The sequence below is a fragment of the Aythya marila genome, assembly GCF_965140915.1.
Source record: "Aythya marila genome assembly, chromosome: 5".
Lineage (NCBI taxonomy): Eukaryota > Metazoa > Chordata > Aves > Anseriformes > Anatidae > Aythya > Aythya marila.
This window is the reverse complement of record NC_139046.1, coordinates 39,544,601-39,571,954: the sequence shown is the minus strand read 5'-3', so window position 1 is coordinate 39,571,954 and position 27,354 is coordinate 39,544,601. Positions and strand designations below refer to the sequence as shown.

The 27,354-nt window shown below is 36.6% G+C and overlaps 2 protein-coding genes across 3 annotated transcripts in view; one reads left to right on the top strand and one right to left on the bottom strand.

Annotated features, from left to right (window-relative positions):
• The first annotated feature begins 1,303 nt into the window (after nucleotides 1-1,303).
• FAM98B (family with sequence similarity 98 member B) lies at nucleotides 1,304-18,400 on the top strand. The gene is made up of 8 exons (XM_082762095.1): nucleotides 1,304-1,560; nucleotides 2,275-2,423; nucleotides 3,100-3,234; nucleotides 3,949-4,124; nucleotides 10,758-10,838; nucleotides 11,237-11,353; nucleotides 13,636-13,803; nucleotides 15,070-18,400. The coding sequence occupies exons 1-8, from the start codon at nucleotides 1,496-1,498 to the stop codon at nucleotides 15,409-15,411; spliced, it is 1,233 nt and encodes a 410-aa protein (XP_082618221.1). The 5' UTR covers nucleotides 1,304-1,495; the 3' UTR covers nucleotides 15,412-18,400.
• An 867-nt stretch (nucleotides 18,401-19,267) lies between these two features.
• The window catches only part of RASGRP1 (RAS guanyl releasing protein 1), a 43,139-nt gene continuing 35,052 nt past the window's right edge, over nucleotides 19,268-27,354 (bottom strand). The window contains exons 9-15 of one of the 2 annotated variants that reach the window (XR_014317636.1): nucleotides 27,104-27,213; nucleotides 26,315-26,459; nucleotides 25,277-25,313; nucleotides 24,525-24,671; nucleotides 23,662-24,029; nucleotides 21,964-22,473; nucleotides 19,342-20,123 (exon numbers count right to left, since the gene is read on the bottom strand). Coding sequence is in view for 1 of the 2 variants with exons in the window: in XM_082762094.1 (XP_082618220.1) it covers nucleotides 22,339-22,473; nucleotides 23,662-24,029; nucleotides 24,525-24,671; nucleotides 25,277-25,313; nucleotides 26,315-26,459; nucleotides 27,104-27,213 (942 nt within the window). In the remaining variant the exon portion in view is untranslated. Of the gene's footprint in view, nucleotides 22,474-23,661; nucleotides 24,030-24,524; nucleotides 24,672-25,276; nucleotides 25,314-26,314; nucleotides 26,460-27,103; nucleotides 27,214-27,354 lie in introns of both variants that reach the window. The other variant, XM_082762094.1, reaches the window with a different exon arrangement.

Here is a 27,354-nt window from a genome sequence, read left to right as displayed (position 1 = left end):
GTAGGCCTACAAGACTTCAGCAAAAAAAGTTTTCTGACTAAAACAGAGCTTTCAATGGGGAACACTGGTATACTAATTACACCACCCTTGAATAAAATGCACAGTATTTTCCCATTCAAGTTGCTGCAGGAATATCCTGGTTCTATTTCAAACAGCAAGCACAAATGGAAGAAATAAAGATTGAAATCCTTTTGGGGTTAGATCCATTTCTCAAGTGGGAGAAAAAAAGGATAAGGAAACTCCCTGTGACCCTTTCTTCTTGTAAAGTAGGCAATGCTCAAACTTCCATCTTATTTCATATTGTCCATGGCTTTCATCATTCTCCTTAAAGCTATCCTGAAATCTTATCTATTCCATTAATACTAACACTACTCAGTACAAGCTTCTCATTGCCAGATGATGCAGGAACGTTTGAGTCTACCAAAATGTGGTCCTAACTAATGTTGTTTTAGCAGGAGTAAGAGATCTTATTTTCAGATTCTCCACTCTCAGAGACATGCTCTTGGGTTAGGATAAACCCTGCTGAAACAAAACTGCTCTTAAAGCTCTATTGTTGGAGAGAGAGGCAGATGAGAGCTGTGAAAGAGGCTGCAGAGCAACTGGCACTGATGTACATCATATGGTTGACATAAGCCTGCCTGACTTTAGCATGCTCTTTTCCACTGACTGCCATAAACATTTTATTTTTTTTTTACTTTCTAGATTTCTGTCCATATGTGTGGGAGGGTCTCATGGCTGTTCAAAATAGTTGCTTCCAAAATTACGGCAATTTCACTCATTGGGAATGAGAGAACACCTTTATAGGCCTTCAGCACAGGGTTAGCTGTTTCTGAAGGTACATGTAAAACATTAAAAAAAGAAAAGAAAAGAAAAGAAAAGAAAAGAAAAGAAAAGAAAAGAAAAGAAAAGAAAAGAAAAGAAAAGAAAAGAAAAGAAAAGAAAAGAAAAGAAAAGAAAAGAAAAGAAAAGAAAAGAAAAAAAAAAAAAGAAAAAGGCAGATTTTTCCTTCACCTAATAGAAAAGATAGGAGTGCATGGCTGAGGTGGGGGTGGATGAAATTAGTATCTTTGGACGGCTGATGTGGCAGTAGCGTTTTAGAGGGAATGCAGTGATGCTTCAGCAGAAGTGGCTGAGCGAGCCTATGGAATAGCTTGCAGCCAAGCAGAAAAAGAGAGAGAAAAAAAATGTTTTTTGGTTTATTTCTCTCTCTCAACACCGCTGAAAAGGGATCTCAGGAGACCCGAGTCAGGACAACGCGACCCGCAGGCAGCGGAGGCCCGGCGTGCCCACGGGCCGGGCCAGGCCGAGGGGGGCCGGGGCAGCCCGACCAGCCGGCCGGGCCCCGCCGCGGGGCTGACAGCGGCCGGGGGCAGCCGGGGGCCCCCTGCTGGGCCCGGTGCCCGCGGCCGGCGGAACGCAGCGGCGGGTGCAGGTTGCGGCGGGCCGCTTTGAGGCGGGCACAGCGCGGCGCGGCGCGGCGGGCCGCCGGGGCGGCATGAGGGAGCTGGCGGCCGGCCTGAAGATGGAGGGCGACATCTTGGACGCGTTGGAGGCTCTGGGGTGAGCGGGGGGTGGCCGGGCCTCGGCGGGCGAGGGGAGGATCCTGGCGGCCGCGCGGCCCGGGCCGGCCCTGCTCGGGCGGGGAGCGGCTGGGGACGGAGCGGGGGCCGGGGCCGGCCCCGGGGCCGGCCCGGGGTCTTGTCGACCGCGCTGGGGCTGCCGTGGCCGTGCTGCCGGGGGCTGCCCCGAGGGGGGATCTGGTCGCTGCTTGGGGCTGGGAGGTGCCCCGGCTCGCAGGGGTGGTGGGTGGCTTTCCGTTTCGTACGGATAAAACGTGTTTTCTTTGTTCGGGGTGGAGAATAACGGGTGCAGCAAGTAAAAATAGTGTAACATGCAGTTCAGTTATCAGTTACCTCTTAGTATTGAGGGTCTCGGGCAGCGAGTTAAAGGCGTTGGAAGGAGAATTGCTTGACTCAGCACTTGAATTAATGCTGGATTTAGTGCGTTTAGCATGTATTGAAACATGGGACTCTGTTCTCACATACCTGTCATGCGTGAAGATGCCTCTCACATTTTCTGACAAACCGTTTTGTTTATAAATTACCTCTCTTTTGTTGGCATGTTTAAAAAAGTCTGAATTATTCATTCACAAAAGTAATTCACAAGTATTCATCTCAGTGTAGTTCCTAACCAGCTTATGTTAAAATTATTTAGAAGTATGCACATTTTATGTTAAACCCATTTCTTATTGCAAATGTTTATCTCTCTGCACAGGTACACAGGTCCCCTTTTGGAGGAGGAAGCCCTGAAAAAAGCAGTCGAAAAAGGATTGTCTTCACCAGAGTTTTTTGACCTCTGTGTTTGGTTAGGTTCCCAAATAAAGCCACTTTGTAACATGGAAGAAAGTATCACGCCAACAGATGGTAAATGGATGTTAATTTGTTGAAGCTACTTAGTATTTAGTGGATTCAGTATATTTAGACTTGTATTTTTAGCTAGTAGTAAAATCAGTGTTGAAATTGAACGGATAACCAAAAGGTAGCCAAAGAGGTGCTGATGTTTGTGTGTATGTAGCTGTTAGATTAAGGTCCTACCTTGTGAAGATTCTTTACAAAACAAAAGAAAAAAGAAAAAAATAAAAATAAAATGGGCTCATACATGTGGTTTGGTTAATTTGATTCCTGTACCTTGTTCATCAGAAAGTTAATTACGTTGATCCACTGTTTTGTGACATAAGCTGTTCACATGATAGAAGGAATAAGCACTGTCTGTTCCTCTGCTTGGTGTAAATTAAATGCTGGTTCATTCCAAATACTTGCATTCATGTTTTCAAGCTGTTGTAGCATCAACTTTTGTTTAAAGCATGAATACAACACTGTTTTAACTATTATAAAGGAGTGTCTGCTTGTATGTGGGACTTCTTTAAGAAGAAAGAAAATATTATGAGTGGTAGGTGGTAAATATTTGTCTGGGGTCTTGAAACCCACAATCTAAATGTGTAAATTAAAAAAAAAAATTAAAAAATTATAGTTTGATGTTTCTGTAAAAACAACATAAAAGGGCCATTAACTTTTAATTTATTTCTTTATAACTTTATAGGTGATAAAGATATAGAGAGCTTCCAGCTTGAGATTAGTGGCTTTCTGAGAGAAATGGCTTGTCCATATTCATCGCTTATATCTGGAGACATAAAAGACAGATTAAAAGAGAAAGAAGATTGTCTTAAACTCCTCTGTAAGTTAAGACCATTTTTGCCACTTAGTATACTACTATTTTACATGCGTCTTTTATCATTATTCTACAATTTACATTAAATAGTTCTTTGTGTGTATTTTAGCTTATCTCTACAATCACTACAGCCTACCCAAGCATGCTCACTTGTGGAGGGGTGGAAATGGTAGAACTAATATTTCTCTGTGATGTACAGTTCAACCTACTGATTCCTCCTGACAATTTCTTGATCCAATTCCAGCTCAGCTGAAACAGATTTTCCTTCTCTTGTTTCTGAGAGGTTTTGGGGCAGCTTGTAAGAACATGTGACATGCTTTGAAGGTGCTGAAAGCAGGATCAAGAGGAGTGAACTTGGACAAAGGAGGACCAGCTGAGACTAAGTGTGGAAAGAGATTACATTGAGAAATTGGTGGTGGCAAACGCTTGGAATTTTCCAGGAAAAGAATGGAATAACATCAGGGATCAGTGTGACAACATGAAACTAGTCAAGGAACTAGGGGTCTGGGGAAGGAGGTATGGTAAGCAGTTAAGTATGGTGTACAGACAGGAAATTAGATGGAAGTCAGTTTAGGTAATGAATGGGAAACTGATACTGGTCTGTCTAGAAGAGGATGGAGAGTCTGTTTTATTGTTGTCTTCTTATCTGTATTATGAGAATGTGGGCGCAAAAAATTTTGAGTCCCTAAATATGCCATTATCTGCCATTTTTCTTTCTAGTATTTCTAAGTACAGAACTCCAAGCTTTGAAGATATTGCACAGCAAGAAAAGTAAAGGCTCTCATTTGGAAAAGCACAATGAAATTTATCAGGAAGTACAAACTATTTGTGATGCACTGGGCCTGCCAAACTCATCACCTGATATTCCTCCCTTGTTAACCAATGTGGAACAAAAGGTATGGGTTTTATGTTTTCTCTCTTGTTAACTCTTACTTCTGTAAGCGTTCATCTTAGTTGAGGGCCTAACAATATGATTCATGAAGGCCCTATCCAACAAGTGCAAAGGGATTTTTATTCTGGAAACCAGTGTAGTGTACAAGTTAAACTGTCTTAGCTGTGAGGTGAAATATTTGAGTGGTTCCCTCAGGATGAGATGTACCTGATGCACCTTGCCACGCAACCTTAGGGTATGAGTTGTAGGAACGCTTTCCTCCTACCTATTCAAATATATCAATCACAAAACTTTGGGTAATAACTGATTGCATGTTTACATACCTGTCGTTGTCAATTCTGAGATGTTTTCAAATTTAATGTGTAAAACTAAACTTCTTGCTCTTTGGTTTATGAATACCTTAATTGCAAGTATTGATTTGTTGGTGCCATTTCCTTAGTTTTAATTCAGGCATTTTTCAACCTACTAAGTTAGGTAGTCAATATGCAGCCTCATACCTTATCCAACCTTATAGTTCTTTCAATTGTATCCCACCAGATTCTAACTCATTTCACTGATGTGATGTTTAATTTGGATTCCTCACTGCAGATTATAAGTGCCACCCACCATCTTCTCTGTTAAAAGTTTGGCTCTTCATTTCTCCCTAGTATTTGGGAAGAGAATTGGTCCCCTCTTGAGTTATGAGAGATGCGTGAAGTGAATTTCCCTCTGCTGCTCTCTGAATCTTTGAATTTACTAATTTTTGCGTGATGATCGTTTTTTGTTTTTTTTTCTCCCTCCTCATCGCTCAATGGGAAGTTGAACATTCAGAGGTTTTGGGGAGGGGGCCTGTTTTTTCCCAGATTTTCTTACAGATGTAGATCTTTATTGTGGCAAGACAGAACCTTTAATAGATTCATATATAAAAAGCAATATCCAGGTGGCAGTGAAATTGTCTGCATTCCCAAAGTGTCCCTGTACTTGATCTGTTTAGTTCATATGAAATCTTTAAATCTATTCTTTCCATTAAATATCTTTGAGGGGATGGAGAAACAATTCCATCACTGTTTTCTGAGGGTTAAAATGTCAGAGTTCCAGCTAGTAACTAGTTGATTAAAGCTGCCTAGTACTGTTGATCTTCCCCTGTGGGTGTTTACATCCAAGGGGCTTGTAGTCTCCAACAGGAACAACAAGGAAGACAGTGGCCTTCCTTGCACACTTCTTGGCTTCACTTCTTGGATACAGGCTTAGTTTCATGCCATATTAAAAGAATAACACTCTAATGCTGCAATAGCAGACATGGTGGGCCAGCTTTTCACACAAACACCTAGCAAGTTGTCTTTGCATTACAAGGTTTTGCAAAGTCCAAGACTTCTTTCAGATAGGGTCACATGCTTGCACTGATGTGTAGTGTGTTACTGTTAAACTGTTTACATAAACTGTTAACAGTTTCATAAGTCCTGAAGCAGAAAAATCTTCTAAGCATGTTCTCTCACTCTCCCTCCTTCCCCCTCTCTCCCCTCTCTCTCATATCACAAACTGCCTTGAGCTGTTTTTCAGTGTTTTCCAGGTCTGTCAATTTCACAGTGGTTATACAACTTATACGCACTTCAGAGTGTAGAAAGGTGGCAAAACTAGTTCATTCATCTTCTCTGACTTCAGATTAATAGTGTAATTTGTGCTCTGAAATGTTCTGGCCCCTTACAACTGAAGAACTTTTATTTTTCCTGCTTCTCAGGAGATTTTGTACAATTTCTGCTGTATGTTTCATTGTCCTTCATCCCCTACTTTCATGTGGGACAAGTTCCGAGTTTATTTTGATACAGTGCATAGAGAATTAGATGCCTAAGTTTGTTGATGTAGCTGCATTAGCGTGGTGATGCCCCTGATTGAAATTCTTTGGCTTCATAAACATCTTTTTCAGTCCCATTTATAACTTTTTTAGATTCTCACAAAATTTCACTTGCAATGATCAATTTATTTTTCCAAATATTATGTTGCTCCTGATTTAATTAGGCTGTGTAAAATTGCACTGCTAACATGTAGTGTTATACTATATGATTTGTAACAGAAACTTATATACTAATCTAGCATTTTTATTGAATTTGAAAATGTATCTGCAGCATTTCAACATGTCTACTCTTTGTCTCTGTCTAGCATCTTCAGCATTGTCAGTAGCTGTGGGAATAGTTCTGAGAATAGTTTGGCTGTGCAGCAGCAATCTACCAAAGGGACAGATCACACATTGTGTTTTGGTATGACACGTTAGAATATTGATTGTTTTTAATAATTTGTCAGATTATTTAAAAGACTAGTATAAAATCAAGATCACCTTCTTCATTCAAACTATGAGTTTTGTTGTACATCAAACCGAATATGCAATCATTGGAAGTACCTTTTAAATTTGCATCTCCTGTAATGAACTACGGCAGTGGTTACGCATATAAGAAAAATTGAGGGAAGAGTTGGTAGCGTTACAGCTTCCTACCGCTTAATGTAATGTATTATATTCTATAGCATAGAAAAATTGATGGTCTTTTTTTTTGAGATTCCCTTGTGAAGTTTCCTTATAAAGTATATTTATAAAACTTACCTCTGGGAGGTGTTCTGAAATTTGCTACTAGAAAGCCCATAACTTGTAAATGAACCTTGATCAAAGATTCAGAAAAGTTTCTGCCAGCATTATGCTACATGCTTATATCTAGCTTTTTCCATTCAAAATGGTGTGAATTTTACACCTAGTTACAAAGAAACTTTCTAATACTGTTTATTCCAAAAACCTTTTTACTACAAAAATATTCAATTTTTTTTTTTTTTTTTTTTTTTTACCATGTATTGCTTTGCATCATTTTTTCTTAGTTTTCTAATGTAAAAAAAGGTAATCTCCTAACAGTCTACTGCAATAAAAGGAAACTGTAAAGGGTTACCTAAGAAATTAAATGGAAAGCAAGCTAAAATAGGCTTTAACTGAAATGTGAGGAGGCTATCTTTAAAAAAAATATTTGGGAATATTTTCGATAATTTATTCATATTTAAGTTAGTGTTAGTGTTTAGTAATTGTACAGCCATAATGGTGCCTGTGCATTAAATGTCAATATAGCTTCAGGGAACAAGACAGAAGAGTTGTCTGGTTCGAAGTCTTTGTGCCTAAACTTGTAGGCATTCACCAGACACAAAGCTCAGGCAAAAATGTCTTTAAAATTAGATAAGTATTGAAAATAAAATGACATGTAAGTAAATGGAAGACGGGCATTGTTTGGATTAACATGTTCTGTGCTCAAGAATTTAGGTGATCTTTCTGCAAATTAAGAAAATGTTCCTTCCTGTGTAGTGACAGCGTTTTAACATAAATTCCTTTAATGACACCTCTTTACAGGTTATTTTTTAAAATATGAGAAACCCTGAAGTTGTGTGCATATATTGTTTCTCTTTGCAAATAGTGTTAAACATAAAAAGTATAGGTTTATTTTGACCGAGGGTAAAGATATTTATTAAATATGTGGAACATTGAACCTGTATTGTGAGCTAATGTTTTGTTTTTTTAAAGGAGCATAGACTTATAAAACAAATGAGAAATGTTCGATACATAAAGGTGCGCTTTATTTGGTAAAAAATAGAATAACTATGTTTTTATACAACAGAGTTTGGAGTCAAATCCCAATACTTTTGTCTCAAACATCATATTTTTTTGAGTATATGAACTTCTAAATCAATCTTGTAAATATTTAATGTTATCAAGGAGTTTGATTACAATATATATTGAATAGTCAAATATATGCATCTCCCTTTAGCTTTTAATTAATTGGTTTGCTTCTCATAACTAAGTGTGGGAGAGTTTTAGGATGATTTGGCTGGCACAATTTGTTTTACATTTCTGTGAATATTTTCACTGCCCTTTTATCTGGACACTGCTTTTTGTATTGTTCCCACTTACAAATGCAGAATTTATATTTTTTATTTTTCTCCCCCAGAACTTCTGTTTATTCTCCTTAATGCAAGGCAACTATCATGTCTAGGAATGAGTTACAGCATAGATTCTTGTATTGGTTGTGCTTTTGTCCTTTGGTAGACAGGATATGTGCCAGAGACCTTATGCTCATAGCCCTGTTGGTCAAGGTTGGACAACATATTCTGGAACTATAAGGCAGCAAAGCATATTTCACTCTTGTAGTTGTAGGACATGCACTCAGAGTACTGCTAAGTGAGGGAGTAAAGTATTAATGGAGATTCAGAAATCTGGATATGACTTTTCATTGTCTGTAAAACTCTGCAAGTAGATAAAGTTATCTGTGGAACAAGTTTCTCCTTAACTTGATTCATTTTATCCAGTGACAATTATACTATCAATGTATTTTTTTTTAACTCGGGGGGAGGGGGGGCGAGAAAAAGGTTGCAGAATTTTGCAGTTTCCTAGCCAGTAAAGGCTAGTTTCACTTAGCTGCTCCTACTGCTTCTGATTGTGAGTTTCACTGATTTTCTTCTTTTATTGTTCCTCTGAACTTCCTTTCATATTTCAACTTACAGAAATCAGGGGTAGATGGTGCTGAGTTAGGTCTTTCAATTGTGATTCACTTGTCATGGCAGAATTTATTATTTTTTGTGTGTGGAGCCCAGTGTTGTATTTACTTCTTAGCTGCACTGGCAGCTGCAAGCTTGTAATAATTCTAATCTCCAGAGCATCTTCATCATCTGTGCTTTCCAGGTTTTATTTCAATCTATAGCTACAAGTTATTGAGGTGTTATGTTGTTGTGTTTTTTGGCTTGTGGCTTTTGTCTTCTCCCAGAAGTCAGGCTCATTTTGTTAGATTCTTATCCTTTCAACTCATTAGGACCTTTGAGGATAATATATTTCTGACCTTAATGGCTACAAACGTCTTCACTAATAGAGCTTTTAATTCATGTGTTGTTTATTAGTATAGAAGTTCTGTAGTAATTGCTGGTTTCTACATCTTTTTCTGTCATGCTGATCTTATGTTGATGATTATTACATTTCTTCTTGGCTCTTCATGTATTTATTTAAATTAAAGCATAGTTTGTGCTAAAGTACATTTGAATTTTGAAGCAGATTGAGAGGCATCATGTACATGCTTCATTAGAATCAAAACAGGTTGGCTAGATTTACAGGATAGACAAGTCAGTCAGCCCTGGAGGGCTTTTTGTAAATAAAGGTTGCAAAGGTACAAGAATTTAAGAGAAAGAAGAGTGTGGGGGCAATACGGTACATGAAACAGAACTTCAACCCTTATCATAATCACTTCTTTTATATGGATGGAATCTAATAGCACAGGTGGTACTTTTAATTCATCACTTCATGCCATTTGTTCCTTCTTCTATATTAATTGATGATTTCTTCATCTCTTGCTGTCATGCTGATCTTATATTGATTATTGTTCATTGACTACCACAATGCTAGGTGAGCACTTCTCAGTGCCCACTATGATAACTTAGTTAACTAGGTGCTCTAGAATTTGAGCAAGTTGACTTGTCTCCTGCAGTTACTGCACAGTGCTCACTGCAGATGATATTTCTGTAATGTGTAGAACTCAAAACTCTGACAAAATGAGAAGGTAATACTAGAGAAGTTAGCACTGGACCTTACCTCTATTATAAATATTAATGTAAATGGCTGTATGCCTACGCGAAGTCTTATAATCCTAGCAAATGTATCTAATGTCTCTCTTCAGCTATAGGTTTTATTGTAGGTCATGGACTGCCTTAGTCCTTCCTCGTGAAATGTTTAAAAAAGAAAAAAAAAGATATAGTTTTAGTCTTGTTTGACTTGATTCCACATGAAAGCAAGTGAAGATGTAGTTCTTCCAATCAGACCATGTCCAAAACTTCTTCCAATCAGACCGTGTCCAGGAACAGTAATATGCTGTTCTCTAGTAATCTACTACTGCTTAAAAATCAGTTGGCCTGAAAGTTATGTAGGAGTGTTGTGACCATTTGTGGTAAGGTTTGTAGAAGAGTGTGTGGAAAAGAAAGTGTATGCTGAAAGAAGTTCCTTGGTAGAAGCTTTTTGTAAGGAGAGAGGGGGATGCAGTGGAGTTTGGAAGTCAGAAAGAGAGGGCACACTTCGTTCCCAAATACCGAAGGCAAAGCTAATAAAGAAGTATAAGGCAAGCTGGTTTGGAGTGAGTGCAAAAGTCTTAAACAATGTTAATTGGAACCAATAACAGGATTAGAAGGAAAGAAGTGGGAGAGCGACCTCATACCTATCATATCTCCTGCCTTCCTTACTGACACCCATTGTCAGCTTTCTGTAGCCAGGTCTACTATTTGTCAGTGAACTCCCAGCTTTCAATTGTTAATTTCCTTAGATGTAATTACGATGCTTAATGATGAGTAAACCCAGTAAATTTAATTAGTTGTATTGCCTGTGTGCACTTCATAAATTTGACATATAGATATTTTTCAATTATAATTGGGAGGAGAAATGCTATGCCGTATAGTCTTTTTATATAGAGGTTGATCATGTAGTGGAAGTATTCAGGAACTCGTCTTTTTGTAATGGATGATAATAAGGCAGAAGACATCTGTTTTTATGAGTCTGCTAAAACAAACGTGCTATAGTTGATCTTAGAATTGTAGCATATTTTTGCTGAAATAAATGTAAATATAATTTGTGTTCTGAAAAGAAGTATGTGTTTTGTTACAGATAAAGGACGTTCTCTCAAAAGTTCAAAAAAACCATGTGGGGAAGTCACTGCTAACAAAACCTCTGAATTCTGATCAAGTGGTAAAAAAAAAAAAAAAAAAAAAAAAAAAAAAAAGTCCCTTATTTTGTTTTCTGTGTTTTGTGGGGTGGTCAAAATTAATGCTTATGGTTTTGTCTGTCTATTTTACAGTCACTCTTCTACTACTTAATATTCAATTACTAAATATTAATAATGCTAATCAGATACTTCCAGAATTAATGTTTTTAACAGACATTGTCTTGATATATGTACATACTAACTTTTAAAATATTTCGTAAATACATGCTACTGCAGCACTACATATCTGCACCCCTAATTTTATGTTGTTTGTAGTGATCACCAGAGAATAGTCATCTTATTTGCTGAGTGGGGTTAACTTTCAATTGATTTGTATATCTTTATTGAATTAATATTTGGACTTTTTATTGTAACACTGTAGGAAAGATTGGAAAAAATCAATGATGCTCTTCGCAGTGAGTATGAATGTCGCCGACGTATGTTAATGAAGAGGCTAGATGTGACAGTGCAGTCTTTTGGCTGGTCTGATAGAGCAAAGGTAAGGTTGCTGTATTTTTTGCTTCCTGTAGGTGGGAGTCTGCTACAGTTCCATAGATCTTGTTACCAAGTATATGTACTATGTAAATACACTTCCCTTACTGCTGTCTTCTTTCCAAGCAGTTTCTCATCCTGGATTGTAACATCCAAGTTGTAGGTATTGAGAAAACTGAAGGATTTGAGTAGGTGACACGGTCCATGTTTTGTGACTGTCTATAGCTTCATAAATATATATATTCTAGCATCCTTTGTTGGGGGTTTTCACTTTAAGTCCATACCTCCCTTTTTCTTTCCTATATCCGCCCCTCCAATCAAGTAAAGTAGGAGAAAACCTCAGCATTTCTCTGGAGATGCAGGAGGAAGACAAACACTAGGCCTTAACAGAGATTGGGTGCAGAAAGCGTCTTCCCACAAGGTCAGTGAGATTATTACAGTGACTGCTACCTATCTTGGGTGCAAAGCAACCGAATAAACAAACGGTCAACTGAACAGCTGGTGTGAGAAAAGCCTTCAGATGGCTAAAACATCCAAACTATTGGGGATTTTGTCTGCTGGTATTGTTTTAATCACAGTAATTTCATTTGTGGTATTTTCTAGCACTCTGTATATTAGAAAATAGACATGACTTAACCAGTCTGATATTTCTGAGCTAGAAATCCATATTGTTTCTATCCAGCAAAGTAAGAAGATACTAAAAGTTTGTAACTTGATTAATATATGTGTGGTAAGCTGAAGGCTTTTTTTTTGCTCATGAACTGCAAGATCAACTTTACTTCTAAGAGAAGGTTTGTGTAGAAATCTTAAGATTGATAAGTCTTAAAACTTCAAAAGCTTTCTGAAAGTGATATTATAGTTTGGCATAGATATGTGCAAACAGAGTCTGCTCACTAAATATCACTGAAAGACATGAGTCTACATTCTGCTTTGCTGCTTCAAAATGGCCCACTTTAATTTCTGCAGGGGTTATGAGTGCTTTTATGGTACAAGAGAGGAAAAGAGGGCATTTACCTCAAAATTATCAGGAGATTTCACTATGTGTAACTCTTATAACTGAACCAATGCAACTATAAATTTTTAAATTTAAGGTGTACTTCAAAGATGTAGTTGATGTTTACTGATAACTCAGACTAAAATCTGATGTTTATTCCAAATGACATTAAAAACAATGAATACTTTTATGATAAATCAAGTTTAATGAGATTTTTAATGATGCCAAAGCAGTAAGATGATTCCTTTTCCTGTCTTAGAAAGGCTGTTGATGCAAAATAGCATGCAGTTAGAAATAACCCCATTACATATTAAATCTGTGATGAAGATTTACACAAATTGACCTTCATTTAAAATTGCATATGATTTTTTTGTACTTTTTCCCCTCATTTTTCATGTAAAATACTTGTTTAGAATGTCTCCAAAAACTTTGGGGGGGGATTCAAAATATTTTGGCATTGAAACAATTTTGATTTTTCTTTTTTTTTTTAAGCAATGAAGCAAGTTCTTGTCCTTTTTTAATTCATTAGCTAGGTTGCCTTCCCCTCCCTCTCCATTAAGTAGGTATTTATACCTGTCTCTGCTTTTGATGGTGTGTTTTGTTGTTTGTTTGTTTTTTGGAGGAGTGGTGGCAGTGTAGTTTTATTTTTTTCTGTCCCCCAGGGGGTTAGTTTTGCAGATTGAAATGGATCCATAAATGATGACGTAATTGTCTAGCAAAACAGCAGTGACAAAGAACAGCACCTGTTGTCTGGTCCATCCAAGATCAAATGTTTATTTACTCTGAAGATCGTCCTAGTTGCTCACAGAAAGTGTGTTTATTTTTCATCTTTTGTTAAACAAGTAAACATCAAAGTGAATTTGGAAAAAAATCTATTTTTTTCCCCTTCTCAGTTTCACTTTTTCATGGCTTGCACAAGTGTTCTGCTTCATTGATGCAGATTTTCACAAATTGACCTGCATTTAAAGTCACTCCTTTTTCACATTTTGGAGTGATCTGTTAAATATGGCTATTTAAAGCACTGCTTCAGACAACAGCATGGAGCCTAAAATTTAGTCTTAGATATGTTGCCAGTGGATACAGTTTCTGTTGTAATAAGTTCAGCATCAATTAAACATAATCAACATTTCCTTGCACATCATCAGAGAACAGAACTGGTAGCAACTGGCACCAAATTTTTCATACATCACACCTTGTGCTCAAACTGCAATGTACTGAGACCACTGTGTGGCTTACAGTGTGTGTTTGTATTTGTATGCCTCACAAGTAAGTAATGTCTGATTTTTATTGTTTAGGTAAAGACAGATGACATAGCACGCATCTATCAGCCCAAGCGCTACGCATTATCTCCAAAGTCAACTATAACATTAGCTCACCTTCTTGCTGCTCGAGAGGATTTATCAAAGATCATAAGAACAAGTAGTGGATCAACACGGAAAAATACAGTCTGTGCGATCAACAAGGTAATGTTTCTTCCTGGGATATGATAAAAGGATGTGGGAGTTTACAGACCCATCAAAAGTAATTCTGGAATTACACTCTTTGTTTAACATTTTTGTTCCTTTGTACAAGGTGGTTATAGCTGGTGCTTTTAACAAGAAAAGTTTGCAGCATTCCAATAAACACTGCATTAAGTTCTTTTTTTATCTTACTACACAGTCAGTTTTACAACCAGATTAAATAGTAATCTAGATGAGAAAGAACAGTGGAGGAAGTAGACAGAGTTCAGAAGTTACTTTTCCCTTCCTACTGAGTTGTTCTTTTCAAACAGCAGTCTCAGAAAGCAGGGCTACACTAGCCAGTTCTCAGGAAGAGTCAATGCTTAATCTTTCTGGACAGCTTGGCCTGTCCTGCCTTTTCACAGCAGAATCTGCTGAGTTTTAATCTGCCTTCCAGCAGGGTCAAATGCACCATTCACAAATAAGATAAGATAAGAATCATCCATTTGCTTTGGTATCTGTATTTTCATAGGAAAGGGACTCCATTCAGCATAAAATTATAGTAGCGATTGTTTCTTTTTCTTAGTCAACACAGAAACAGGATCACCTGAGAACTGTTAATTTTCCTTAGAGCTACTAAAGAGCAGGTAGAGTATACTTGGTAAAACAGGGGAAAGGAGGAAGGTTTGCTTCAAGTCGGTTTATACTTCATGTTAGGACTAGGGAGTAAATACAATACTTAACACAGCTGGATTTATTATTGATTGTTTTTTGTTGTTGTTCTTTTTGTTTGTTTCTATATTTGGCTTACAAACTTAGGTCCTTGAGTTCAATGGAACTGTACACCTCAAGTTAAGGATACGTGTTAGTCTTTCTGGTATTGGTGCCTAGGCATTGGTGCCTGGGTATTGTCAAGCACAGTAATGAAAAAGTAAAACACAAGGTTTTTTTAGTTTCCTTTTGTTGTTGTTGTTGTTAATAAGCATCTTTAGTGTATCAGTACATTACAAACCTCAGAAGTTTCTGTGGAAGTGACATTTAATTATTTGGTAAAATTGTTTGGTTTGGCTGTTTGTAATAAATAAACATAGTACTTCCTTCTGGACTATAACAAAAGCTTGCAAATAACTGTGTTAGTTCACTATTTCAATAGTGAATAGTTCACTATTTAAATGGTGACTGTTTTCATTAATCCTTTATTTACAGACTTTCTTAAATGCTGTGCCCCATTTTGAAATCCTTTTAATTGTTTTGATCTCAAGAGTTCTGAAGTTTTATTTTACCATACAGGTTCTTATGGGGAGAGTACCTGATCGTGGAGGCAGACCAACAGAGATTGAACCACCACCTCCTGAAATGCCTCCATGGCAGAAAAGACAAGAAGGTGGCGGAAGAGGTGGCTGGGGAGGTGGTGGTGGAAGGGGCGGCTGGGGTGGTGGAGGGGGTCGAGGAGGAGGAGGTTGTGGTGGTGGTTTTGGAGGTGGGGGTTTCAGAGGTGGTGGAAGAGGTGGAGGTGGCTTCCAAGGTGGAGGTGGCAGGGGAGATTATGGTGGCAGGGGAGGTTATGGTGGCAGGGGTGGTTACGGAGATCCATATGGTGGAAGAGGAGGTGGAGGATACCGGCGATACTAAAAAAAAAAAAAAAAAAAAAAAAAAAAAAAAAAACTACAACAAAAAAAAACTGTAAATACTAAGAGTAACTGGCAAAATATAGTGGTGGTGTTTACTGGTAATCAGAAATGTAGCTATGGTACCTTTGGTTTAGGTTAGATTTAAGTATGACCATATGAATCATTGCTTTAGACCAACTGATGTTGTCATTGAATTCTTTTAGTTAACTGAAGAGAAGTTTTATACTAAAATATTATGACTAGAATCCTTGTTTTTCGTACTGGTCATGTTTTTTTTTTTTTATTATGTCCTCTTATTTAAAATAAGCCTCAGAAAACTGAATAAAAACCTTTTTAAAGTAAAAATAATTTTTTGATGTTCAGGCCTCTCTAATTATTGCATGTTGCATGTCCATTCCCTTGCTCCTAAAACTGTATAGTACGGAGAGAGAGAAGAGGAGAAAAACAAAACAAAACAAACAAACAAACAAAAAACAAACAAACAAACAAACAAAAAAACAGGCCTGAGAACCAGAGGGAAACACTTTCAGAAGAATGCTGTTTTCAGGCTTTTCTCTTCATCCAGTTTTCTTATCAGACATGTAGAAGAATTTAGATGTTAAAACCCTTAAGGCTTTGGTCAAAATTATTCATTTAGGTTTCTTATTATTCCAAAACTTGTCATAAAAGTAATATTCTGAATTACTTCTTTAGAGAAATTGATAAAATTAGGTAGCTTTGTGTGTTCATAAATATATTAGAGACTAATTGAAAGTCAAAGTTTGTACCATAAAATAAGAATAATGGTGACTTTTTTTAATGTTTATTATCATTTTACCTGTTTTCCGTTTTATTGAGGTTTCATAAAAGTATTTTAAGATCGGATTGAGCTGGAAATGTCTGCAACCATCATGTCCAGTGGGAGTTCATTCCTTTTGCATCAGCCTTTAAAAATAAAGGTTGAGTAAAGCTGAGCTTTCTGAGAAAGAACGTGCCATTTCTTCTTCTTTTCCATTTTTATTTTTTTTTCCCTCCCGCTTGGTAAGGTATCTCATACAAAAGTTGTTCTTCCGCATTGAGTTCTCTGGAAAAAGTGCAATTGTAATTTTCAAAGGCTTTTCTTCTCTTATTCTGCCAACCAAATGGTCTGATAACTTAAAAGAAACTCCATCTTGATATGATGTGGATATCTTCTCCTTCACACACAGTGCTACGCTAGGAGAAGAGCATCTAGGTAAGGAGTTAGATTTTGTATAATTACGGCTGTAAATACATATAGGCAAGTTCACGGCTGTCAGTTAAAGAAGGCAATTTCTGTTGTCCAGCTTCTTGAGATCTCCCTTGTTATGATGCTACCTGAGTAGATGTGGAACAGGGAGACAATGCCCAAGTGTATATTCATGACAGTATTTATCAGGATCACATTACTGCAGAGAGATTCAGGAAGACATATGATAAACCTTGGCATGTGTGTTGATGGCATAGCACAGAAACCTTCCAGCACTTCCACTGAATATATAACTTAGTCTTAACTGCAGGTTGAACTCTTAAGATTTGATTGTAGTTTATGTTCCACAGTTATGAGGTGTGGTTTTCTTGTTTTTTGTTTTTTCACAAATCTACTGTTGGTGTCTGTATTTGGTCTGCTTTCAAGTTGTTACCCTGTCTTCAGGGACACGTGCATCGTGTCCTCAGTTACAGAGGCAGATCTGTGCACGAATGTAAAGCTCTGTTTAAAACTGGGATTATCTATCACATCCTTTAAAAGCCTGTGTAAGATGTTATTAATTAGTTACCACCAACACGTTCAGTTGAAATCTTAGTCTAGATAACTTGAAAATTCCCTCCTGGAACTTCCCTGAATGATTGCTTGTTCGAGTGTGCTGCTTTATGATGGGACTGATGGAGTCTTATCCATACCTGGGGTCCCAGCAGGTGCCTACCAAAAAAGGGCAGTTTTCCTTGCTTGAACACATTGGCTTGGATGTAAACTTGGTGCAATGAGTTGACTCAGCTGGCCTAACTTCACCTACCTGCTAGCAGTATGGTTTCTTTATCACTTTTTCCTATGCTCATTTCTGTTGTCAGTGTCTGCTGTCATTGCAGAGGTCTTCATGGGTCATGTGGAAACATAGCACTGGTGTACTTGCTTTTGAGCTTGATTTTTGCCTAGTGCTACAGAATGTCTCACAAGTTCATGACGTTCTGGGTGAGTCTACTGGCCTTGGACTTGAGAAGTATTGATCAGCAAGGAAGTGGAAAGAGTAAGTTTTAACAAACAAAGCCTTAATTTTAAGTTTTGTTTCCTCATTCCAGTGATGTTGTTTCTGTTACAAGTAATTTCTGAACTGCAGCCAAGCATTTAATAATATCAAGGAAATTCGGGTGGTTTGTCTCTACATAAAAATTTCATCAGTCAAGATCTGAAATTGCACTGGTTTAGTTGAACTGTTTTAACTGTGTGTGTGGATGTGTCTTGGTGCTTTTATGCTCACCAGTTCATATAGTTTGTAACAGGGAAGGCAGTTTGGAATGAAGTAGACCGTCATGTAAACCAGCTGTGTGCCCACATCCAATTCTAGCAGTTAAGTATGCCAATATCTTAGTTCAATTGTATTGATGTGGGCCATGTAGAAGACAACAGTTTAAATAGGAGGAAGTTTTGTTGGAGACTTTTTTTTTTTACTCAAGCCATTTCATTTTTTCTTGAATAATTCCAAAATGTGAAGGCAGTAGTAAAAAAGTAAAGTAAGCACCACCACCTTTCATAGAGGTATCCTTTTCTCAGTTTCCTTTACTGTCAGAATGTATGTTTTTATCAAAAGATACAATAATAGCATTAAAATAATTTTGAGAAGAGGTTTAAATCAATTTTCTGTTTCAGTCCTGACAAAAAGTATCGTCAGAACAAAAATTCTGTTGTAATTTTTTTTTCATATATATGTTTGTAAGCATTTTTGTGTTTATTCAGACTTAGTGAATGGTTTTGGTTGCTTGAGAATTGGGAAAAAAAAAAGATTTTTGTGTCAGGTTTTGAGACTTTTGTTAACAGCTGTAAACACTGAGGAATAAAGTACTGTATTTGAAGTTACTTGCATGACTGTATTTGAAATTACTTGCATCACTGTAGTGTGATTTGGATTCTCTATCTCATAGTGCTCCTGTGTTTGTAAGGAAGAATTCCAGCTGGCGATTTGCAGTAATGATGAAACTTGCTTTTTATGACCATGACCAAAATAGACAAGGCAGATAACAATACAGGAAAATTTCACCAGACAGGACAGATTCCAGATACATCCCAATTGTATTGTCTCATTTGAAAGTGTCGGTGTCCAAAAGAATTGGACAAAAAGCATAGGCCTACATGACTGTTACTACTGTCTTTATGTAAATTAAGGAAATAACTTCTAATTACTTGTGAAACTTTAAATTTTTAACTTCTGTAATTCTGAAATAGAACAGAACTTGTCTCCCCTGTCAGATATTTTGATGTTCAGTACCTCACATAAAAAACGCCTTTAAGATACAGTATTTTGAGTTTTGCTGTAAGGTAAATAGCAAATTTTCAGGCTGCTGTGATGCTGTGTGTGTAATAGCCAGCCTTAGTAGAAAGGTTCTTTGTCATGCTGTTAAATCTATTCAGAATTAGTAGAAGATCGTGCTTTGCAATACTTGGAACATTAGAGTGGCAGAAACAGTGTCTGCAGCGTCTCAACCACTAAAATACTGAAAGAATAATCTGCACAGGCCTAGCTTCCTGAGCATTCTCAATATTCTCAGGTGCAAGAGAGAGTAGAGACTCAGACACTAGGTTAGTCCAGCAGAAGTGTCACAGATAACAGAATCAAGGAAAATGAATTTAGGTTAAGATTTTTCAGATACAAACACAGAGGTAATGTGCAATTTTAATATTTTTTCTATTATAAATATTAAACGAAAATCTTACACTTTTATATATAAATCTTTACAATCTGTACACTTTTTCAATCTTCTTTAATATCATTAAAACAAAAACTTTTCAAGTTGCTGTAGAGAACAGGTACAACAGAATAACAGACTGCTTCTATAATAAAGAGTTCCAAAGGGTAGCTTTGTTATTTTCAGAAGCTACTTTAAATGCGGTTGTCTTTAATTTGAATATTAAAAGTAGCTCTGCCATTTTAACTTTCATATTATTCAGTCTACTTTATCTTTAGAAGATCAGAATTTATACTTAAAAATAAACAGTAGTTGGGGCAGGAGTGTTCATTTTTTCTTCCTTCCCGTACTTACATGAAACACAGCTGAGCCTGGTGAGAGCATAAAAGGTAAGTGCTTTTCATTTTTATTGACAAGATAAATGGTAAGTGGTGTTCAATATCACTGTTTGCTGATAAGACTTAAACAGCATTTGGTAGTTTAACTCTATTTTTTTCCTAGCATAGAGCATTAAGATTAACAGAGATGCATGTGATGTTTGCTCATAGCTTAGTCTGTTTCAGCAGTATCCCACTACAGTCTGTTTTTGCTATTAGCACAAGTCTTTCATGCATCAAAATTGAAGTTCCAAAAGTAATAAGAAGGAACTATCACCAAAACAGAACAAAACAGACAAAAAACATTGTAAAGGGATTTTGGCAAACAAAGAACCTGAAGGTAGTTGAAGAGCTCTCAAGTTTTCCAGGTATCAACCAAGTCATTTGAAGCAGGAAGCTTTCAGCACACATGAAGCACCACTTGTGATGTCAGATGTTCCTGCAAATAGGTGTTGTAAATCATTTAAGCTGTTTGTAGGAACAATAGGATGACAAAGAGAAACATTAACATTTACAAATATGGTCTTAACTCAATTTTAAGCATTAAGCACTAAAAAAACCCCTTAGTACTCTTAACGTAATAATGCTGGTCTTTGGGCCAGCTGTTGACATTAGGTTGTCTACTTTGGAGAGGGAGGGAAGGAAATGAACAAAGTATATATATGTATATACACATACAGAAATTCTATTAGAATCCAGAGTTCAGAGCATAAGCAAGCAGTTAGCTGCACAACAGGATTTACCAGTCTTTGTTGCTCTTTTTAGCTATTTTCCAAATACATGAAAATATATTCAGTATTTATCCTGTTTTATTTGTTGCAGAAGTAGACTTTTGTTTGCTAAATGCATATCAGAAGTTCTTGCTGTAGTCCTGCATAGAGGGCAAATATCAAGAAGCTTACAGAAAATTGGCAAAGCAAATTTACAAACGTGATCTGAAAGCCATTTCGACTGCTTCACTAATCAAAGTGCAATTACGTGTTAACTGTTAATAATTCAGGTTTAGTGTATGAGGAACAAAAGTTGCACAATCTTCACAGCTGCTATATGCATTTCAATTCTTTACATACCATATTTATTTACAGTAAATAACAAACTCCATTATTACTACTGTCTCCTTCCAGTCATGGAGGTACAAGCACAATCCAAATGCTAAACAAGGACTTAGAACCACTAAACTTCAAAGTAGTTTCCAATGTTGTCTTTTTTTTTTTTTTAAACAATAATTAAACCATTCATATACTTGACAATTAATGACTGTAAACTAGAGATAGAACATACACTTACGCCACTTTGAACACAAAGCACGCATGCTATTATAATGGGTCAACTAAAAATTCAATCTATAATGGAGTTTGTAAAGTAACTTGCAAGTTTTGAAGAGCATTAAGTATAATTTATTAGTAAATATATTAATTTTAACTTTCTGCTGTTTACATGTTTGATGAGAAATGCCTGCTTGATAAATGCAAGTGAGTTTTATACAGCTGTAAGTGTAAGAATTACCTTGAAATGCAAATGCAATTTTAAAATTGACTATTTTGACAAATATACCAGTAACTTGAAAGACTGTTTTGTCATCTTTTGCCAGTATGAACACTTAATAGCATTAAGAAAACTAAGTTAACTCCCTAGCACCTTTTGCTATACAAAATTTATACACATGAGAGCATGGTCATCTTGACTCTTTATCTAAAGTGCATGTGAAAACTGAGAAAGATAATGGAGAAATCCTGGTTAGAGCTTTAAGATGTTAGAAGCTCCGAAATACATTATCTGTTGCACTGGGATTACTATACAGTTTCCCTCATAATATGGCCTTTAAGGTTTTACTCAGATGTTGCAACACTGGTGTCATTTGACATTATAAAAAAAATAATCAACTTTGTCCCATATTTATGGTAAAGGAACAGCAAGCTATCCTTTAAGCTGAATAAGTAGGGCTCATTTCCACAAAAGTGGAAGCAGTGTTCACTCTAAACTCTCAAGTCTTATATATTACCTTAACAAAGGTAAGCATTTGAGCAGCAGGACTACAAAGCTCTGAAGGAGTTTTAAAACATCTGTCAGTTTATCCTAACAAAGCCTAAAGAATCAAGTAATCAAATATCATTAGCTTTACTTATTTTAATATTTTTGCTAAACTTCAGAAATACAAGTCACAGTCCATGTAATGATTTTAATTGTTTTCAGACACAATGAGAAGGAACTCTCTCTCAATGAAATATTTCTGCAGTTTTACTTAAATGCTTAGCTTTATGGACCATGTTTCTACAAACCTGAATTTGGACCAAATCTGACGTGACAGTCTTATGAATAGCTATGTTGTCAGAACACTTGTAGAGTAATGTGTGCTGCCTGCAGCCAACTCACTGTGGAATCCATCATGAACATAAACTTCAGGAACAGTGTTGCTCCTTTTAAAAGCAATCCCAGAAGATTGGATTTTCATTGTGCAGATGGTGCTAAATTACCTTAAAAAGGTCAAAGGAATTCATTGATACACTTGAAAGTGTATTTCTAATACAGAAGTGTACAGAATAGAGAGCATTTCCATTTAAAATCCTTTGGACTAGCTCTCCAGATCACTTGGTAAAGCAGCTTTGTCACACCTTCAGTCTTTCATTCTTCCATAGGGATCTTCCCCTTTTCTGCTAGGAGCAGTCTCTGTGCTGTAGGTCATCAACTACATGATTTCTTCTCTGGATTGTAAGAGATTCGATTGTTTTATGTGCCTGCTCCAGCTGGATCTTTAAACCTTCATTGTCTGCCTTTAGAATATTTCTTTCCTAGACAAACAAACAAACAAAAAAAAAGAGAATGGGATTTGATTTTAATTCTGTTTCAGGATTGTCTGGTTGTATATTTAGGTTGATTGGCTTAAACATAAGTTGAAGGTGTCTCTTAAAGATAGAAAAGATACTGCATGTAAGCTAGTAACATTAAAAGGATGAGACATTTTAGCTAACAATCAGTTAATGTATTAAGACTTAATCATTTGCAAATCATATATATATGCATATATACACAAAGCTATCTATAAGATGTGTTATCAGTCATTAACAAGAAGTTCCTCTTACAATCCAAAGCAGAGTCTAAATTAAGACATGTTTTAGAAATGTGTCTCTTTACAGTGCTTGATTACATAGTGAGAATCAACACATGCAAGAGATAACAGTAGACACTACAAATTTTGGAGCTTGTACACAGAGCTGATTTACCAGCATTGTAATCCATGAGGAAAGAAATACAGAAAACTTCTCTATGCATTGTTCATAACAGTTGTCTCCAAGGCAGGCTGGGATATTTACATTATTATTTTTTTTAATTTTAAGAAAATGTTAAAGCTTTGAACAGATTTCTAATTCCTTGTTTAGTAATAGCTGATGTGCATCTCACTGTATGCTTTCTGTTTATTCTATATTCTCTGTACTTCTAGGAATTTTTTTTTTTTGACTAACATTGTTGTCTTAAACTTGTAGTAGAAGTCATTTTCTTTAGCCATAAATATTTTTGTTAAGGTAAGTGTTAGACTGGTTTCAATGTAATGCCTTACATAAATAGTATTCTGTCAAAGTTATGTTAAAACACTAATTCAAGTTTCCCAGTCCTGTATTACATGTGCAGAAGGCTGTTCCTTAAAATAACTTATTTTGTGGAGTAACATCCTGTCCTAAGCAATTGGATTACAGTCACATTCTTACTTGTCACTTATAAGGCTACAGGGATGAATGTAACCATAACAAAGGCTTCAAAATATATTCCCTAAGCCCTGTACCACTACTAAAATTTACATTTGAAGTGAAACATCACTGATGCGGTTAAAGCGGCTAAGAATTCATTATACCTCTCATAGATTATTCTGGCAATTATACTGGAGTACAGTGGTAGTGTGACATCTTCCCACTCAGCCACCCCACTCTTACCACTTTACAGTACTGTTGTACAAAGACAATTTTGTTTCACTATGTACATACCTGCTCAAGTTCATGGTATGAGGGTTTATAGCTGTGATGCTCCTTCATTTTCTGGCTGGAGTCCTTGTTTTCCCATTTAACATATGCCTTTTTGCGGCTTAGTAGTGGGCTTGGACATGGGGATGATGGGGTAGGCTGGAGATAAGGATTTTCTGGCATCCTTTCTTTCTTCTCTGTCTGCCTATGAGATACATCACCAACCAGCAGTACAGAATCAGTCTGTGTACCTTTATGAACGACAGCTGGTTTCAGTCTTACTGAGATTTTCTGAGCTGAGGAACCCATCAGCATAATGGTTCGGTCCTTGCTGCCTTCATTGTGTTCCACTACTTCTCCATTAGGAAACGTGAATGGTCCTTCTTCTTGTCCTATAGAACATGCATCATAAATTGAGTCAAGATTTTATCCCAGGAAAGGAGCACAACAGGTACAGTAATTAAATATTATTTTAATGAATAAATAAAACAATATTTGTTCTTTATTTTTACATTAGTAAATGTAAAATTGGTGCCATGGGACATCTTTCAATATCATGTTTCTTGGAACAATGCTGTGCCCTATCTCAGTAGCCTAAATATGGATTATAAAGAGGAAAACACAAGTCTTCTATCACAATCAGAGCATACCTGTCATTAAGCTCAGAGAAAAACCTCTAGCTATTTATATGTTAATAAATTTTATACAGACCATTGATCTTACTGCTTGGGCTGGAGGTCTACTGGTTCTAGTTACTATGTTGGTAAAACTCTGCAATTAAATTAACCAAACCCTAAACAATACTGTACAACTCATCTTTAAAAGAAAAAGAAACAAAACAAAAAATATCTAGATATTTTGATCTTTTTAACATGACCTTTCCTCACCGTGGAGTTGCTCTTTGACCCCTAGTGTGCAGAGGTTTGAAGCAAGAGCAGATGTTGGGCTGCTGTCTGGAACTGAAGTTTTGGGTCTTCTTTTGCACTCTATCACAACCAGGTCTTTGCATTGCTTGTGGCAATTCATTCCACAATCTGTAAACAAAACAAACTTTGCATGATTCAGTGGCTCTGTTGTAGTATTTCAGGTCAGCTCTCACACTGTGTTGCTTCCAAAGGAAGCAGGAAAGTTTCTTTAAGATTCTCTACGTGCCTTACCTGAAACATATGCTTAGTAACAACTCAACTGTATCCCCTTGCTATATACACCTCAAACTCCTTTTCAATATAAAAATATCAAATAGCAACATATGGTTGTAACAGTTCTGACTGTAGAAGTTGCAGAGAAAGCAGATACATGCATGAGGTGGAAAACTGCAAAATACTTGTGAATCTGTTATGTTACATGGTTTTCAGAGAATTTGTATTGCACTCATCAGAAGAGAAGGGTCTGTTTATCAACCCTTGGGATTCAGTGAAGGTTTGCAAAAGTTTAGGGCTATCAGTTCCTTCACCTTTGCATTTCTTTTGGAGCATGCCTGTCATCCTATTCTTGTCACCTTCTCCCTGAGAGGCCAGATTAAATAGGTCCATAGACATAGCAATGGATCTTGGAAAAAATCAAGATGTTTTTTTGTTTGGTTGTTTTGCCATTCACCATTGGTTATAGATTAAATTTAACAAAGAATAAAGTATCTTACCTTTGCATCTGTATCCTTGTTTTATGACTCCCCAAAGCTGAAATTGAAACAAACAGAATAATTTATTAACATATGTCTGTGCACATTTGATACCTCTAGATAAAAATATTCACTAAACACTCCACTCACATCTGAAATTTGAGCACCTGCAGAGTACTTTGCTTTCATATCCTTTTAATGGTAAAAATCAAAATATGAACTATCTACACATCTTCAGAGTAAGGTAAACAGAATATTTGTATGCATGTTCCTTAATCACAAACAAAATAGCTTAACTGAGTCTCTAATGAATACATCAGCAGATCTAACAGCTCCCAATGAATGTGTAAAACTAGAGTGGATGTAGAATTGTGCATCAGCACTCTTGTTTGATCCCAGCTAAGCCAGGTAGTGGTTGGAGTCAGTTTTACTAAACCTTCCTGTGCCAGGCACAGGGCTTGTGTGTACCAGGACATGAGTTCATATAATCATAGAATACCTCAAGTTGAAAGGAACCCACAAGTCCAACGCCTGGCTCTGCACACGACCACCCAAAACTAAAGCCATATTTCTGAGAGCATTTTCCAAACACTTCTTGAACTCCAGTAGGCTCAGATCCATGAATATTTACAGATATACATACATACAAATATTCTCAGTGCCACTTTCCTGGGGAATCTACTCCAGTGCCCAACCACCCTCTGGGTGCAGAACCTTTTCCTAACACCCAGCCTGACCCTCCCCTGTCCCAGCTCCATGCCATTCACTCGGGTCCTGTCACTGTCCCCAGAGAGCAGAGCTCTCTGGATTTGGAAAGTCTTCTCGGAGAGTGACACAGCCAAATACCACAAGGTAGGAGCCATGTTTAAACAAATAATAGCACTGCCAAGAGGGATTTAAAGGGTACATTAAATAGCTACACAGGCAATAGCCTGATGGTTGTAGTTTCACTGGTGTTTTAAGCAGATTCATTTCTGTATGTGACACAAAGTAATTATGAGATAAAAATAGGCATTTTTCTAGACAATATTAACATAGTTTACTAAAAAGTGAACTTACAAATCCAGCACAGTTGTCGCAGAAAGTAGGCCTTAAATAAGTGGTTTCTTGGAAGTTGTGAGCAAACCCAAGTCCTAATTTGGAATAGATTGAGCTAGCCCTCATAAAGTAAGCAGTTATTTCATCCCTGCTAATCAGACCTTCCCTGAAAATAAACAAGAAAAGGTGTTTGTGAGGCACCTCTTTTCTTAAAAACAATAAGGAGAGCTAAACATACCTTCACAATTTATAGTGGCAATACTTTAATTGGCCAAGAACTACAGCGATATCAGTAATTTTGTCAACAATTAACAAAGTCTACAGAAGCTTTTCTACACATTACAATTGCAGCTTGTAAGGATAAATGAACTACTTGTATATGAGGTGCAACCTCAAAACTACTTTAAAATTTTGAAATAACCATGTTTGCATTTTTCCATGCTTTAATGTGTTGAGAGAAATATTTTTAATTTGGCCAAAATAGACATTTACCAATTCTCTCTCTTTTTTTTTTTTTTTTTTTTTTTTTTTTTTTTTACAAACAGGCCATCTTTGGAAAGTTCCTCAGTAGTATATACTGCATATCATTCTAAAAATATTTCTTCTTCTATTATCTCTGTTCTTACGATGCTTTTGTCAGTTATGTTTTCATTTCCATTTGTTGGTGAAGAGGATGATTTTACCATTCTAGTGACAGAAGTAAAAAAAAGGAAACAAACAAAACCACCAACAACAAAACAACAGAATAACACACACAGGACCTACAAAGTTGATAAGCAGAACTAGGTTAAGAGGTTTGTAAGTACTTACCAGTCTTTAGTCATTACACAAAATGAGAATGGAAAACTGGCTGCTATCTTTTCAAATTCTTCCTGAGAAATGTATCCATCCTGATCATGGTCATAATTTTTGAAGACAGACTGTGTAAAATAATAGTAGAATAGTTTATAACATGGACAGAAACTATTGAATTACCACTTCAGAAAGTCTTCACAGTATTCAGAGGATTCCTCTCCCACTTTCCCTCAATATCTATTCAACAGTACAACAGTTTTTTTTAA